Genomic DNA, 16,672 nt, shown 5'->3' on the forward strand with positions numbered 1-16,672 from the left:
GTCTTAAATAAAAAACCTGTCTTGCTGCTACAAAGTCCAGTTTATTAAGGAAGCGTCTAGGCTAGTTAACAAGTGGGGTGGGGGACACGCAAGTCGCTCCCTTATCATGTTTGACCTCTGGTCTACGGAACTGAATTAGCCAGAACGAATTAACATAACATGTATTACAAATTATAATAATATGACACAGAGATTTAGAAAATAAAGCCGTAAAACTTTTGGGGATATATATTGATTCAAAATTAAACTGGGGATCCCATATAGAACATGTATGTAAAAAAATATCCAGGGTTAGCTATATTATCTGGAAACTAAGTGATTTTGTTTCTAACGAGTACCTTAGAATGGCTTATTTTGGTCTTCTGGAATCACACATAACCTACGGTCTCCTCTTATGGGGCCATTCCTCACAAACAAATGATATTTTATTGATTCAAAAGAAAGTAATTCGCAATATGTGTAGGTCGAGCCTTGTGGAACACTATCGTCCATTATTTATTAAACTTAAAATTCTCACTGTTGTAAATTTGTATATTTTCTGCTCATTAATGCACATCAAAATGAACTTACAAGAATTTGTCACAAGAGAGAGCATACACAACCACGACACAAGAGGGAAGGTGAGACTTGATATCCCAATGCACAGATTAGCCAAAACTGGGTCATCTCACAAAATTAACTGCATTCGATTTTTCAAAAAACTTCCTTCATATGCTAGAACTGCACCAGTCAATGTTTTCAAGAAGAAAATGTACGATTGGCTATTAAAAAATCCGTTTTATTGTTTAACTGAGTTTTTAGACTGTCCTGTGATCCTAGATTAACACTTGTAGATAGAATTGACCAAGAAATGTTGTTATTGTCAGTAGTGTTTGGGCCTATATAGGTTTATGATTGTTATATGTGTAGATTTTCTTTTCCTTAGTATTATGATAGATTTAGCCTATATTGTATGACGAAGCCTATTTCATGTAATATGATCAATGGTGAATAAAGATTTCTGATTTCTATGTTTCAAGTTTAAAGTCTCTAACTCATCGGGAACTTAGTATAAAATTGATTGCAAAATTTGTACCGGACAAGAAAGCAAGCTAATAAAAACATTTTAAAAAGTAGAAAATAATTTATAAATAAAAACCTTTTTAAAACAAAACGTTTTTAAATGCACTAAACAGTAGAAAATAATTTATAATTGTGGAGAGTATAAATACTTGTAAGATTTAAAACAAAAAAACGTTGGGTGCATGCAATTGTTAATCTATATAATTAATACGCTACATGAAACTTTGTCGGTTGAACTCCTCCGCCATTTCTTAACCGATTTTATCCATTGACGTCTCATTGGAAAGAGTGTGTCGCGTAGATTTGCAAACTGACCTTACATTTTTGAAAAAGTCCCTTGGGCTCTGCCCCAGTGGCTGTTTAAGTTCCCATGATTATCCTTATGAAGAACATTATTGTTTACATTTTGATCAGCTGTATAATTTAATTGCTGTTATTTATTTTTCAATTCAATGAAACGCATTGGGTACATTTACTGATTTTGTTGAAATTTAATATTTACATTTTAATTTACATTCGTACATATTACAATGTAAAAAATCAAGAAAGCCTGGACAATTTGATATATTTTACCAAATAAGAAAAATGAGTTGACATAGTACTGTATTTCTTGAGAAATCATTAAAATAACCGATTTGAACCATAGAAACATAGCAAAGTCATAGAACGCCACCAAGTAGAAGAAATAGATTTGAAAAAAATTTACAATCGTTATCAACCTATATAATGAAGAACACCTACAGCTACAATATGAACAAACAATGATTCCCACAAACAATGAACAAGGATGTTAGCCGAAGTGCTATTTTGTAGGAAACATGGACTTAACTTTATGATGATTGACAAAGGAACCCCCTCTAAATCTGATTTTAACTGGTACGGTAAGGACATTAATCATTAAATATATGTTTTCATAAAAGTCAAGTAATTTTAAAAGAATGTGACTACATCCAAGAAACTTTAAAAAAAAAACTTTCATTGAAGGATTCGCATTATTCCCATTTAAGGGAAACAAAAAACAATTTGAAAGACATTAGGCCTTTCAATTTTGCATTTTTTCAGGTAAATATAATTTACAATATAACAGTAACTAGCCAAATGAATGCAAATTGATGCAAATAAAATTGTGACAGAGGGGTTATGCATAAAATCAGGTAATTCTTAGTCATGTAAACTGTTACATCCTAAATGTCTATCTTTACTTATTGATTATTTATTTTATAACTATTACCAGCTGGTTATAATGTTTACTTCTTCACTTTGTTTTTAATTTGTGCTGAATAAAGTTGGTTAAAACTGTACTTTGATGAATACATTTAATTTGTTCTAATTACATACAGAACAATTTGGCGACGATGGAGGTGAGTACAAGTAATTCAAATACCTCTCAAAACATTCAAATGATTAACTCAGCATTGATTGGACCTTTTAATGAAAGATGTGAAACTTGGGAAATGTATATGGAAAGACTAGAGATATCATTTATTTATAACAACATTTCTGAAGATAAAAAGAAAATTACGTTACTTCACTGTATTGGATCAGACACATATACAGACAGTGTCATTAGTCCGTGCGCGCGGATCTGACGCTACTAGCCATTCCATAAAACTTGGGCTCACTCACTCCATTATGGTCTCACTCACACCAATAGTCGTCTATAAAATTTCTAGCTGGAATAATCGAATTTCTAATTGAATCACATGATTGAAAAAAGTAAATATTTATATTCTTTTCTAAATATTATTATAGCAGAGTGTGTTTAACGGAAAGATTAGTTTAGTTTAACTGTGTTTTTGTTTAATACTGTGTTTTAACGTATTCGGCATACATAGAATTATGTGTGACAGAGTGAAAAGTAAGTTGAAGGGTAGGACGCTGAACGGACAGAGTCGGGAAATAGTAAGCAATGTTTACCAGTTTATGAAAAAAGAGGCTGACGATAAAGCTGTAAGCATTCCCTTGGCAAAAGCTCGCGCCCGAACAGCAGTGGCAATCGGGGTCTCGGAGCGAGTCATAACGAAGATTAATGGCGAACTTAAAGCACTACTAATACATGATGACGATGATAGCAACAAAAGTTTTTGTACTCCTAGTAAGTTAAAAGAAAGCAGAAAAAGGCCCGTCACTGGAGTGGATGATTTTGATAAGGCTTTGATAAGACGCTTGGTGTATGAGTTCCACATTCAACATAAAATACTACCAACAGTTTCTTTACTACACGAGGAACTAAAAAAACAGATAGATTTCAAAGGATCAAAATCAAGCCTTAGGAGAATTCTGAAGGAGCTTGGATTCAGATGGAGGAAAACGCAGAACAACCGAAAAATGCTGATTGAGACAAACGAAATCCGGGAAAAGAGAATTTCTTATTTGAGAGCAGTCAAACGTTTCAGAAATGAGGGTCGTACTATTATTTTCATGGACGAATCATATATTTTAACAAGCCATGTTTCAAGTCTATCGTGGTCTGACAACTCAACCAAGGGAATGCGTGTACCCATTTCTAAAGGACAACGCCTAATAATGATTCATGCAGGAAGTGAAGCTGGTTTTGTCCCTAACGCATTGACGATGTGGAAGGCATCGAGCACCACGGGTGATTATCACGACAATGTCAGGAAGGAAACCATGATCAAGTGGATGAAAGAGAAACTTCTGCCGAACATACCACCGAAGTCCGTGATAGTTGTAGATAACGCACCTTATCACAATGCGCAATTAGACAAAGCACCCACATCAAATAGTAGGAAACAAGAAATGAAGGACTGGCTAACCAAACATGGAATACAATATTCAAACGAAATGCTGGTTCCCGAGTTGTATAAGCTTGTACTGCTGAACAAACCAAGATTCATTCGATATGAAATTGATGAACTACTCACGGGTACTGACCATGTTATTCTTCGTCTCCCCCCCTACCACCCAGATCTAAACCCAATAGAACTTATTTGGGCTGAAGTAAAAGGTTACGTAGCTAGCAGTAACGTAAATTGTAGCTTCGAGAGCATCCGTTCATTGGCACAGGAAAAATTTGATATCATTGGTGCAACAGAGTGGAAAAACAAGTGCGACCATGTAAAAACTATTGAAAATAATTATGCTTCAGCTGAGCCGCGGATTGACGACCTCGTGGAATCAATGGTCATATCAGTAGGAAACAGCGACAGCAGTGACGAAGAAGACGATGATATGAGTGACATTGAAGACCTCGTTTAAAATATATACAGGCCTTACCTTGTAAATAGTTAATAAACTAAAATTTGTTAATCAACTTTTATCATTCAACTATTTAGGCCTACATTTGCTTTTACTGGTGTTTTATATTTATTTTCAGTTTGATATTATATGCTTATGATAATACAGCCACGGTTAGATAAAAATCAGTCATTAGCTTAAAGAAGTCTTTTAGTAGTCGTCAATTTTACAAGATTTGTCAAAGTGGTTTATATTTTTGAAATCTGAACAAAAAATAATCCTTCAGTTACATTTGGATATGGGTAAATGAATTAATAAAGCATCCAGTTAATAAGATGATTATAGACTTTAATTAAGTATACAAACATATTTATACTAAGACCTTGTGAAAATAACCAAACAACAAAGGTTATAAATTTAGCAACAATCAGTAAATTAGGAAAGTCCACTCATTTTACAACCGTTCTCGTCAACGAGTAACCCATAAGCGATAGAACTCCACATTTCAACGAGACAGTAGGCCTATGAATGGTCGTGGTTAATAAATAAATCGTTCTCGTGTTCTTATTTTCTCCTCTAATCCAAGATCCCGATCTTCTTATCACTTTACTTCAGCAAATGAGCGATCAGCATGAAGTGATCCAACTCACATATTCTCATTCTTTCACATTTCTCATATTTCAGTATTTTGACGTCAAATACTAATTTAGGCCCTTAGGTCATACCTTTTTGTGGTGTAGTTTAGAACTGACGTGAAATCTTTGTCTTTTTCAGCAATTTTATGGGTATTTTGTTTGTTTTCACACGTTTTCCCTCGGTGGGAGCAGTCACATTCTTCTAATCCCTAAGAAGGATAGTCACCTTTATTAACTTGGCCTTCCAATTGCGACTTGAGGTTCCGATTTTTTGTTTAAATTATGTTGTTGTTATGCTATGTTATTATGTTCATCTTGTAACATAATTAGAAGGATTCTCAAATTGTACACCTAATAATGATAATGAAAGGTACAAAATTAGAAAAAATGTGTGTGTATATTAAATTAAGAAAAAAAACGAAACGTGAAAAAAGGTTAAGAATATCACAAACAAAACATTGAACTGTTTACAAGTAAAAAGGTAAACAAACAAATAAACACTGACAGCGATTTTATGTGACAGCAAAACTGACTAATGTTTTTAGAAAAGAGCCCCCTCACCTCCCCGCATCCACACGACAGCTGTTACAACTACGAGCACAGACTAATGGTACCATCAGTAGTAAACTTAGGGATATATTGCATCCTGTATCACCTATAACTAAATCCTATGCTGAATTAATTCAAACTCTTAATTCACATTTTACACCTAAACCAAATGAAGTATCAGAGCCATGCACTTTGAGGAAGGCTCAATTGAGTTGAAATTACAGAGATATTTAATGGCCTATCGAAGAGCTCCACATAGTACTACAGGACAGTCTCCTTCACATCTCTTCATTGGACGTCAAATTCGATCAAGACTTTACTTATTGTATCCTGATTTGTCACAAAAAATGAACCAAAATTTTGACTCAAAATCATATTTTGACAGGCAAAAATCATTTAAAGCTCAAGACCCTGTTGCTTACCGCCTCTATGGGACCTGCAAAAGGGGTTTTGGAAAGATCAATAGAAAAGAAGGACCAAGAAATTATGAAATATCCACAAGCAGTGGCACAATCAGACGTCATCAAGACCAAATTAGACGTTCAGGGCGAAACTTGTGTGAGTTTTCATTAAGGAATGAGCAAAATCAAGTATTCATACCAACAAATTTTGGAGGAGTCCATTTTGGAGGAGTCAGAGAGGAACCAACCGAAAACCACGCAACAAATGATCACAACATACCAACCGAAAATCACATAACAAATGATCACAATATACCAGATGTTCCAGAGGCCAACGATCACAACATATCAGATGTTCCAGTGGCACCAACTCCCGCTATTACAGTGAGACGTTCAAAAAGGACACATAAACCCGTGGATAGACTCAATTTATGAAGCTCACTTAAGAAGGGGAAGTGTTAAATCCTAAATGTCTATCTTTACTTATTGATTATTTATTTTATAACTATTACCAGCTGGTTATAATGTTTACTTCTTCACTTTGTTTTTAATTTGTGCTGAATAAAGTTGGTTAAAACTGTACTTTGATGAATACATTTAATTTGTTCTAATTACATACAGAACATAAACAAAATGTTATCGCTATAAAAAATTGACTGAAAAAAAAAACGTACTGGCGACAATGGGTAATACCATGCAGACTGACATTATCATTGACGAAGATCAACACGGACAACCTAATACGGATATAAGTGGGAAACATTAAAATAAACCCAGATCAGATTTGAAAAATCATCAAATATTTACAAGAAATGTTGATTATATGGGACTGTTAGGTACGTAATCTACGAGTTGAGTCTTTTAAACTCATCAGAAATTATGATTACTTTTATTTGTTTTCAAATAACTACTTTACTTTCTTTGCAATTGCTCGATTTTGAGCAACGTGTTTACTAGTAATACATTAGTTCAATAGGTGAAGTTAATTGTAAATTATCTATTGCATGCACCCCACGTTTTTCGTTTTAAATCTTACAAGTATTTATACTCTCCACATATTTATAAACTATTTTCTACTTTTTAGTGCGTTGAAAAACGTTTTGTTTTAAACAAGTTTTTTATTTATAAATTATTAAATATTAAATTTATAAAATATCAAAGGCCTATTTGAGCTTCAAACAAAATTTATGATAGGCCTTTGAACTGTAGTATAGCGGTTTTTTTTTAGCTTAGTTCTTAATTTATTTAATATATGGTACCAAATTTGTCGATTTCTTGTTGGAGACAAGATCCAGATATTGATGGTCCGACATTCTACTTAATTATGTAGATAATTATATACATGATTTAAGGATGTTTACCTGAAAGAGCTGACCCAAGACAACATCAGGCAGGTCTGCGTCCACCACAGTGGCTGGGGAGGTAGGGTAGTCAACTGAGAGTCCCACTATAAGCTGATGGTCTACCCCTCGTGTGTCTGTCACATGCAGGGTGACTCTACTGAGGTCTGCACTGCAGTCTACAACAGCCTTACTGCCTACCTGCCGAAGCTCTGTCAACACTCTAGCATACACCTCCACCATCACAGCACTGTCCAGACCAACCTGTTGCAATGTAATATTTACAGAGTTTTCCTTTTACATTAAACAAGGCTTAAAATACCTACTTTCGTATGGTTGACATTTCAATTTAAAGTATAAATAAACATTATCACCAATCTGACACATACTTTCAAAAGTTGCAATAACTTTTGAACTGTAATTTATACAGCAATGGGGGGTTGCACCATTTTGTTTAGAATAAGGACCATAACATATTAATTTTAATCAAACGGGCTTTATCTCAAAAATCCATTTTTCCGTTATTTTATGGGAAAATAACACAAGTTACAATAACTCTTGAACCTCTTGAAGGAGGAACCGCCATTGCCATTTTTTTACGCACAAAGACTTGTGTTCACAGTCACCAACATACTAAGTTATCCTTTGCTTATATGCAGTGGCGGCACTAGCTGGCCCACAGTGCAGGAGGGACCTTGAACTAGGGGGGCCCGCGAACCTTGACCTGGATTTTTTGGGAAGTTTTACCGGGACCCATTTTACTTTGGAAACTCTTGATACAAGCTTGAGAATTCAAAGAAGCTTGCAAGGTTATAATATTAACGCTTTTGCCTTTTCCGCGGGTGACAATGACGGATGACGATGTTACGCAGCCGTTGGAGATGTTCAATATTTTGCCGCTATTGCGGAAGACGATAATGATGTCCACACGACCGCAGGAGATGTTCAGGATTTTGCTGCGATAGTGGAAGACGACTTCTGTTTCCGTAACCGTATGAGATATTCAAGATTTTGTCGCAACAGCAGAAGACGATGATGACGGTTTTTTTCACATCTACGATTTTGCCGTAATTGCGGAAAAAAATTATGTTTCCGTAACCGCGGGAGATATTAGGGATTGGGTCACGAACCCTGGAGATGATGATGTTGTTATCTGATGATGTCCTATAGGTTTTGTTGCAATCACGGTAGACTATGATAATGGTTCCATGACCACGGAAAGTATTCACGATTTTGCCCCGATCATGGAAGACAATGATGACGCCTGAGGAGATGCCATGCCAAGCAAAAGTGCAAGTTCATGTGGAAATGCTTGTGATAATGTTTTTAATGATTATTGGGATAGGGGGGCCGGTGAACAAACTTGCGGGGGAGCCTACGGGGTCTTATCGCCGCCACTGTTTATAAGACTTGTTTGTAGAATTCCGACGCAACTTCACTGGTTGTATACAATATAATTCGATGTTAGAGGATATTTTGAAGTATATTCGGATCAGTCCTACGACTAAAGGCAATTTATAACTAACTCTTGCACAAGATAATGTGTCAGTTCACTATGGTGTCTGCTTGCTGACTGACCTGCCTTCGCTATCCTCTAACCACGCCTCCGGATCTAGTCTCAAACCCCGAGCATCTGCTCTCTGATTGGTTTCGAAGCCAAGTGCTCACGCGTATTGATTTTCCGAATCCCGACGGAAAAATAAAGTTTACCAACCGCCGAATTCACTCAATAATGTTTACCTATTTATTTAGTTTAGTATACAAATTGATTATTTGTTTTACCGATATAATCGACCCGTCTCAAATTACTACTCTTAATCCTTATAAATATAACTAGCTGTAACCCGCGGGCTTTGCCCCGTTTAACTTCTTAATTTTCAAGATGATCTCGTTCGCATGGCTCAATCACGTCCTGGTTGAAGTTCGTTCGCTACGCTCACTCACCTTTAGGTTGCAGCTCGTTCGCTACGCTCACTCACCTTTAGGTTGCAGCTCGTTCACTACGCTCACTCACCTTTAGGTTGGAGCTCGTTCGCTGCACTCACTTGCCTTCAGGTTAGCTCGTTCGCTACGCTAACTCGCCTCCAGGTTGAAGTTCGTTTGCTACGCTCACTCACCTTTTGGTTGCAAATTAGCTGTGTTGTCATAAATGTAAAAGAAATAATAGTGCTGCACCCTGTTGGTAATCCTTGTAACTTTAATGCTATTGAACATCATAGAACAGAACCAACTTGTTTAATTAAAACAGCTGTTAAGATTCATTAATTCCATTTCTCATAAGGTTAACATGGGAAACTCCAGAGCCACTGGGGCGGAGCCGATTGGACGGATCACGAAATTGATGGTGTATAAACCTATTCCATGAAATTCTACACGTATGTACCAAGTTTCGTGGCAATCGGTTCAGCGGTGTCTGAGTTTATCACTGCCAAACAAATATATATATATACAAACATCCTCTTTTATACTTATAGATACGTGAAGGTGATTTCTACGAAACACTACTCCTCCGTTAATAATGGACGGATTTTTATAAACGACGTGTCAAAATAAAGTATTTTTTGTGTATACGCACCCTTTCACCAATTCATGTAATAAAAACCCTTGGGCTTTGCCCCGCAGGCCATCAAAGTTGGAGTTTCTCCCATAAGATTAACATGGGGGAATCTAAATATTTAATTGGAAACTTTGTCCCCACTAATTTGAGAGAAAGGCTGGGCCTAGAAACTTGGTAGAGGTGTCCAAAGAAAGGTCTTGGTCTGTAGATGAGTTATCAAAAGAAAAACTAAGCAAAATCCCTTAGGACTCTGCCCCAGAAGCCTTTAAAGATCCCTCCACAGAGTTGTTTACATTTTGGCCATGTGAATAATACCATAGAGTAACCAACACAAGTAGACTTCTCATCCCATTGTAAATGTTGAAGCTCGTTTTTCATGGCTAGTTCATGTACGCCACACTGGGCGCTAGTGTCGACGAAATTTTGTTTCTATTATTTTAGGGTTAATTTCTTGATTTGTGCTTTACTGTTTGGTTAAATAACTAGGGGACAATTTATCGTTTATGATTAGATCGTATTATTTGGTTAAACGAGGTTTTAAATGACTGTATTAACAGGAAACAAATTTTAAACAAAACACGACCTCTACATAAACCGTACAGAACTAACAATAAAATTGTCTTCAGCTGTTCCATTAGGATGAGAAATCTACTAAGGGAGTATGTTTTATCTATGATAATACTTTTTAATGAAACAGCTGTTCATTTTTTAAATGTATTTCAAACAACACACATTTATTGGGAGTTACTGAATTCTACCAAATAAGTATTTGTAATGTTCTTTTCTGATTTTAAAATTGATTTTCTTCTTTATAATGTCATGTTTTGCAATATAACGTTCCACTACGAAACTTAAGTTTTGGCTGTAAAATATAGTACAAAGAGAAAATACTATTTAAGCAGCTACTGTCATGACAGAAAGGTCATATTCCTGTTAAACTTTTTTTTTGTCCTAGGACGCTAGGCACAAGCCTGGGATTGTTTTTCACATTACTTAAGGCTAGACCTAGGGGTTGCGGCATTATCACTTAGATAAAATCCATTGGTGACTTGGTGGGGATAGTACCCGGGACCTCATTTTAAACTCCTTCCTTTTAAACTAGATCACAAAATCCTTTATAAGACGTTGATTAACAATATGTAAACGTCAATATATACGTACAACAGCCAATTTACGGTATTTTTGCTTTTTGGAAATGTCCCATTGCTATGCAATTTGCATTATTTGTTGCCAATGAAGCCGCTATAAACGAGAGTACTAGCGCTATGCATCTGGAAACTTTAAATGTTAGTACTATGGACCTTTGCTAGGTGGCAGCACCATCCATTTGTTACATTTTGACAAATAACTTCTAGATAACAGCTGTTCCTGGTGAAAGACTCGTGCCCAAGATCCCGTCTTTATTTTTATGCAAATGAAAGATATGTTGTTATCTATCTATATCTATCTATACTATTATAAAAAAGAGGTGGTGTCTGTGTGTATGGGAAAAGTAAACGCGAAAACTACTGGTCGGATCGGGCTGAAATTCGGCATGATGATAGCTCATATTCCCGATTAACATATAGGCATATTTTTATCCCAAAAATCCTTCCGGGCTCCGCCCCAGTGGCTCTGGAGCAAAGGTTCCCATGTTAACCTTATGAGAAATGGAATTAATGAATCTTAACAGCTGTTTCAATTAAACAAGTTGGTTCTGTTCTATGATTTTCAATAGCATTAAAGTTACAAGGATTACCAACAGGGTGCAGCACTAGCATTATTTCTTTTACATTTATGACAACAGCTAATTTGCAACCAAAAGGTGAGTGAGCGTAGCGAACGAACTTCAACCTGGAGGCGAGTGAGCGTAGCGAACGAGCTAACCTGAAGGCAAGTGAGCGTAGCGAACGAGCTAACCTGAAGGAAAGTGAGCGCAGCGAACGAGCTCCAACCTAAAGGTGAGTGAGCGTAGCGAACGAACTTCAAAAAGAACCGAAATTTCTTAAACCATGTCCTCACTCATAACTGCTATAAGCATTTGATACTTGTATGCCAACCCCGTACGAAGGACGGGTACTCTGCTAGTACTATTATAAAAAAGAGGTGGTTGCTGTATGTGTGGTATGTGTGTATGGGAAAAGTAAACTCGAAAAATACTGGTCGGATTGGGCTGAAATTTGGCATGATGATAGCTCACATTCCCGATTAACATATAAAGTAAAATTCAACCTTTCCTGAGGCGGATTACTGGCAGAACCAGTCGACCGCACTAATAGCCTCGTCCCTTGGCCCTATTGTGTGGGCTCGGAGCTGGGCATGCGAAGGCCTGCCCCAAATTAGTCATTAACGCTGGCTCCAGTACATTTATAATTTTTTTTTTATTTTAAGAAAAAAGTTCAAGCAAATCACATTGCGTAACGCATCGTGATCGCCTGATTATTTCTATATAAAATTTGAAGAAATTCAACAAATTCTATGAATACTAACAGATTTAAACATACTAGAAGTTTATAATAATTACTTAGGTAAAGTTATTTTAAAGGGTTATTTAAAATAATATTCACATTTTCATTTTCAGTACGAAACAGTTTAATTGCATTTTTAAAACAAAGTACATACAAAGAACAATATAATTCTGAATTATTACAAAATAGTTGAGTTGTTAAACAATTCCTAAGTTATAAAAATGAACGGCAATTAATTACATAATATGTATGTAAATAAACATCAATAGGCTAAATAGGTTCGGTTAAATAATAATAAGGTCATATAGTGTCAAATCGAATATTTTAAACTTAGTAAACAGTAAAAAGCGAATGGAATGAATTTTAGATTAAGAAAATATATACAAAGGACAAGTTAAGGTGGAATTGGCACAAATTATTTAACTACACAAACAATTTTTAAGCTATGAAAAGTAACAGCAAGTAATTACATAATAATATTATGTTTGGCGAAATTATAATAAGAGTGTAAAATATTAAATAAAATATTTTAAGGTTAGTAAACAATAAATAGGGAATCTAATGAATACAGTATTAAATTAAAATAAACGGTATCAGCATTCTGACACATACTTTCTCCCATAAGTTTGTCAACAACCTTTATCATGTGTAAGAGTAAATGGGGAAATGGAATTTGTACAATTTTCTTCAGAATTTAAAGGACTATAAGATACTAAATTTTTATAAAAAAACGTTCGAGCCAATTTTGGGAAAATGTGATTTTCCGTTATTTTATGGGGTTTTTATGGGAAAATAACATAATTTACAATAACTTTTGAACCGTTATTTTTACAGAGATGGGATTTGTACCATTTTGTTCAGAATATAAAGGACTATAACATACTAAATTTTTATCAAAATCGTTCAGACCATTTTTGGGAAAATCTTATTTTTCCGTTATTTTATGGGGTTTTATGGGAAAATACCCATTAAAAATAAAAATTTCTAAAAAATGAAAAAAAACTATCAAAATTGTAAGGACCATAACATACTATGTCAAATAAAAACCGGATTTTTGTCTAAAATCCTATTTTTCGTTATTTTATGGGGTTTTATAGGAAAATAACATAATTTACAATAACTTTTGAACCGTAATTTTTACAGAAATGGGATTTGTACTATTTTGTTCAGAATTTAAAGGGCTACAACATACTAAATTTTTATCAAAATCGTTCGGGCCATTTTTGAGAAAATCCGATTTTCCCGGTTTTTTATGGGTTTTTATGGGAAAACCCCCATTAAAAATCAAAATTTCAAAAAAATGAAAAAAACGCCTGGAGATACCATGGATTAGAACCTACATACCAAATTTCATCGAAATCGGACCACAGGTGTAGTCTCTAGCTCTGTACACATCCAGACACACAGACACACACACACACACACACACACACACACACACACAGACATCACTTCGAAAACCACTTTTTTGGGTCCAGGGGGACCCAAAACGAATATATCCACTCAAAACTCAAACTCGAAAATTTTGACGAAAACAATACTTTCTCCATATACTATGGTATAGGGGGAGAAAGTAAAAATATATACAAAGAACAAGATAATGTAGAATTGGTACAAAATAGTTAAATAGATTTTCAAAATACATACAAATAACAATATAATGTAGAGTTATAAAAAAATAGTTAAGTTTTAAGCCAATTCTTAAAGTTGTAATATAATAACAATATATATGTAACAAGAACACAACAGTATTTAAAAAAAAATTAGATTACAAAATATGTTCAGTAAGCAATAAATAGAGAATCTAATGAATAAGGGTCATGACATAAATCCCAGAAGTTGATTACTGTTTTCACCTATAGCTTACCATGTTTCCTGAGTTAAAATTTCCCGGCTTCCATCAATTCTTATTGATAAAAAAAATAAAAATTTCCGTACGTAAAGTATGGAAAAGAAAAGTTCTCCAAGTTCTAAACTTGTACAGTAGGCCTATTGTTTCGTAAAACTGTTGAATAATATAGTCTGTTTTTCGCAACAAACAATTTTCTTGTAAAGTTTATTCCTATAATGGCCTACTGAACTTTTGTATTATTTGAAAAATGCAAATAATATGTTTAATCGGTTATTATTCATAGAATTTGTCGAATTTCTTCAAATTTTATATAGAAATAATCAGGCGATCACGATGCGTTACGCAATGTGATTTGTTTGAACTTTTTCTTAAAATAAAAAAAAAAATTATAAATGTACTGGAGCCAGCGTTAATGACTAATTTGGGGCAGGCCTTCGCATGCCCAGCTCCGAGCCCACACAATAGGGCCAAGGGACGAGGCTATTAGTGCGGTCGACTGGTTCTGCCAGTAATCCGCCTCAGGAAAGGTTGAATTTTACTATAGGCATATTCTTATTTCAAAAATCCTTTCGGGCTCCGCCCCAGTGGCTCTGGAGTTTCCCATGTTAACCTTATGAGAAATGGAATTATTGAATCTTAACAGCTGTTTCAATTAAACAAGTTGGTTCTGTTCTATGATGTTCAATAGCATTAAAGTTACAAGGATTACCAACAGGGTGCAGCACTATTATTTCTTTTACATTTATGACAACAGCTAATTTGCAACCAAAACCTGGAACCGAGTTAGCGTAGCGAACGAGCTAACCTGAAGGCAAGTGAGCGCAGCGAACGAGCTCCAACCTAAAGGTGAGTGAGCGTAGCGAACGAGCTCCAACCTAAAGGTGAGTGAGCGTAGCGAACAAACTTCAACCAGGACGTGATTGAGCCATGCGAACGAGATAATCTTGAAAATTAAGAAGTTAAACGGGGCAAAGCCCGCGGGTTACAGCTAGTTGATTATATAATTCCTATGCTGTTTTGTAATGTACTGTTATAATAGCCTCCCTTGTTTATTGTTAATATGCAAATATTAATAGGAAATAGTTTAACATAAAATTATTAAGTATAGTTCGGCCGCTTAGAAAGCGACCTCCTCCAGCATTGGTTTAGCATTAGCGCGCAGGTCGTTTTCTAAGCGGCCGAACTATAGACCTATTCTTTTATTTGTTACAGTGTAGGCCTATGATCAAGTGTGGGGGCTATGGTTTTTTACATAACACAATTGATGGTAAAATAGGTGGTTCGATCTGCCGCTAAATATGTAAAAAAATAAACAGTTTTGTTGAACCAGCTAATATTTGACAACCTGAATACGACTGCTTAGTGTCAAAACGCACTAGTACTACTACACTACTGGTATCTTTACTTATTAGATTATTTTTTAAAAGAGGATATGTATATTAAGATCTAACATAACTGTTATCAGGGCATTAGATGCAAACCTTTAAATTAGGACTGTTTGTCCCATCTTCTTTTAAGGAGCTTAGTAAATTAATTAGTTCATCCTTTCCTCTATAATTTTTTAATTTCAGTTGTAGTTTTTCTTGCCACTGTGTTGGACATAACAGGCTGATTTTTTCAGTGTTTGGAAAGTTGGGCACTGCTAATGTTAAAGGTACTTCATCTTCCTGTATTGAAGAAAACACATGGTTAAAAAAGAATATTCAATTTTTCCTTATAGTCCAGTAAAATAAGACATTGTGGTATGCAAAAGGTCGGGTAGTTTTGATTTTTGGATATGTTGTTAGTGTTGGGCCCATAACATAAAATCCAAGTTATCCACTTCGATGTACCTCCGCGGGGCGCGCCACTTGTTAACGAAATAGCATAAATTTGACCATTCCCTTGGTTTTTCAATCTATTTCTCAAACGGTTGGTTTTACTGCAAGCATTGCTTTATTAAATTAAAATGGGATAAATTTGTGACAGTTTAAGCCCAACTCCAAGTATATAGCATAAATATTGGTCGAAATACAGACCTTAAAAATAAACAAAAATCTTCCAAAGATGTATAAAAATGGTGATCTTTTCAATATTTTGCCAATATTGTTGTTTGAAGCAAACACCGCATGGATTTAGTGAGTATGCTAGTTTATTTGCTATTAATAAAAAATAAATGAAAGTATGAATAAAAATACCCCCGCCGCAGCAAACCTGCAGAACTAAGCAAACTAAGCGAATTTTTATGTGCCTGATTTGATTTTCCCAAACCTATTTTAAAAACATTATGTTTAACGAGTACTCAGGTTTGCTGCTACAGGAAAAGGTAAACAAGTAGGCTATATTTTTTTACTATGGTAAGAAACAATTAAATTTACCAAATCTTTTAAAAAGTGTATTCATTGGTGGCGAGAGATAAGTGTAAGCCCCTCAGGGGGGATGTGGGCCCTTGTGGCACCCTTCCCTCAAGACCGCTGTGAGTCAGTTAATCTGTACTGTGTCCTTTAGTCACACCCTACATGGGGTGCCACTGTTATCACTAAAGGCAGCGGATCTATGTGGGAAGAGTGAATGTCTGCCCTAGGGTCGGGGAGCAGCGACACTAGTATGACCTGAGGCCGAGGTGATGGACACCGGTCCGGGCTCAATGTC

General features: G+C 35.4%; 1 protein-coding gene across 5 annotated transcripts in view; it reads right to left on the reverse strand.

Moving 5' to 3' along the window:
* The window catches only part of LOC128983665 (E3 ubiquitin-protein ligase FANCL), a 160,862-nt gene that overhangs the window by 122,121 nt on the left and 22,069 nt on the right, over window positions 1–16,672 (reverse strand). For 3 of the 5 annotated variants that reach the window (XM_054403046.1, XM_054403042.1, XM_054403043.1), the window contains exons 2-3: window positions 15,523–15,708; window positions 7,207–7,449 (exon numbers count right to left, since the gene is read on the reverse strand). In XM_054403046.1, the coding sequence (XP_054259021.1) occupies window positions 7,207–7,449; window positions 15,523–15,708 (429 nt within the window). Of the gene's footprint in view, window positions 1–7,206; window positions 7,450–15,522; window positions 15,709–16,672 lie in introns of those variants that run through there. The other 2 variants (XM_054403044.1, XM_054403041.1) reach the window with 2 other exon arrangements.

This window comes from Macrosteles quadrilineatus, unplaced genomic scaffold (genome assembly GCF_028750875.1).
Source record: "Macrosteles quadrilineatus isolate MER2022 unplaced genomic scaffold, UCM_ALF_1.0 Scaffold_1__1_contigs__length_201487025, whole genome shotgun sequence".
In the NCBI taxonomy this organism is placed as follows: Eukaryota; Metazoa; Arthropoda; class Insecta; order Hemiptera; family Cicadellidae; genus Macrosteles; species Macrosteles quadrilineatus.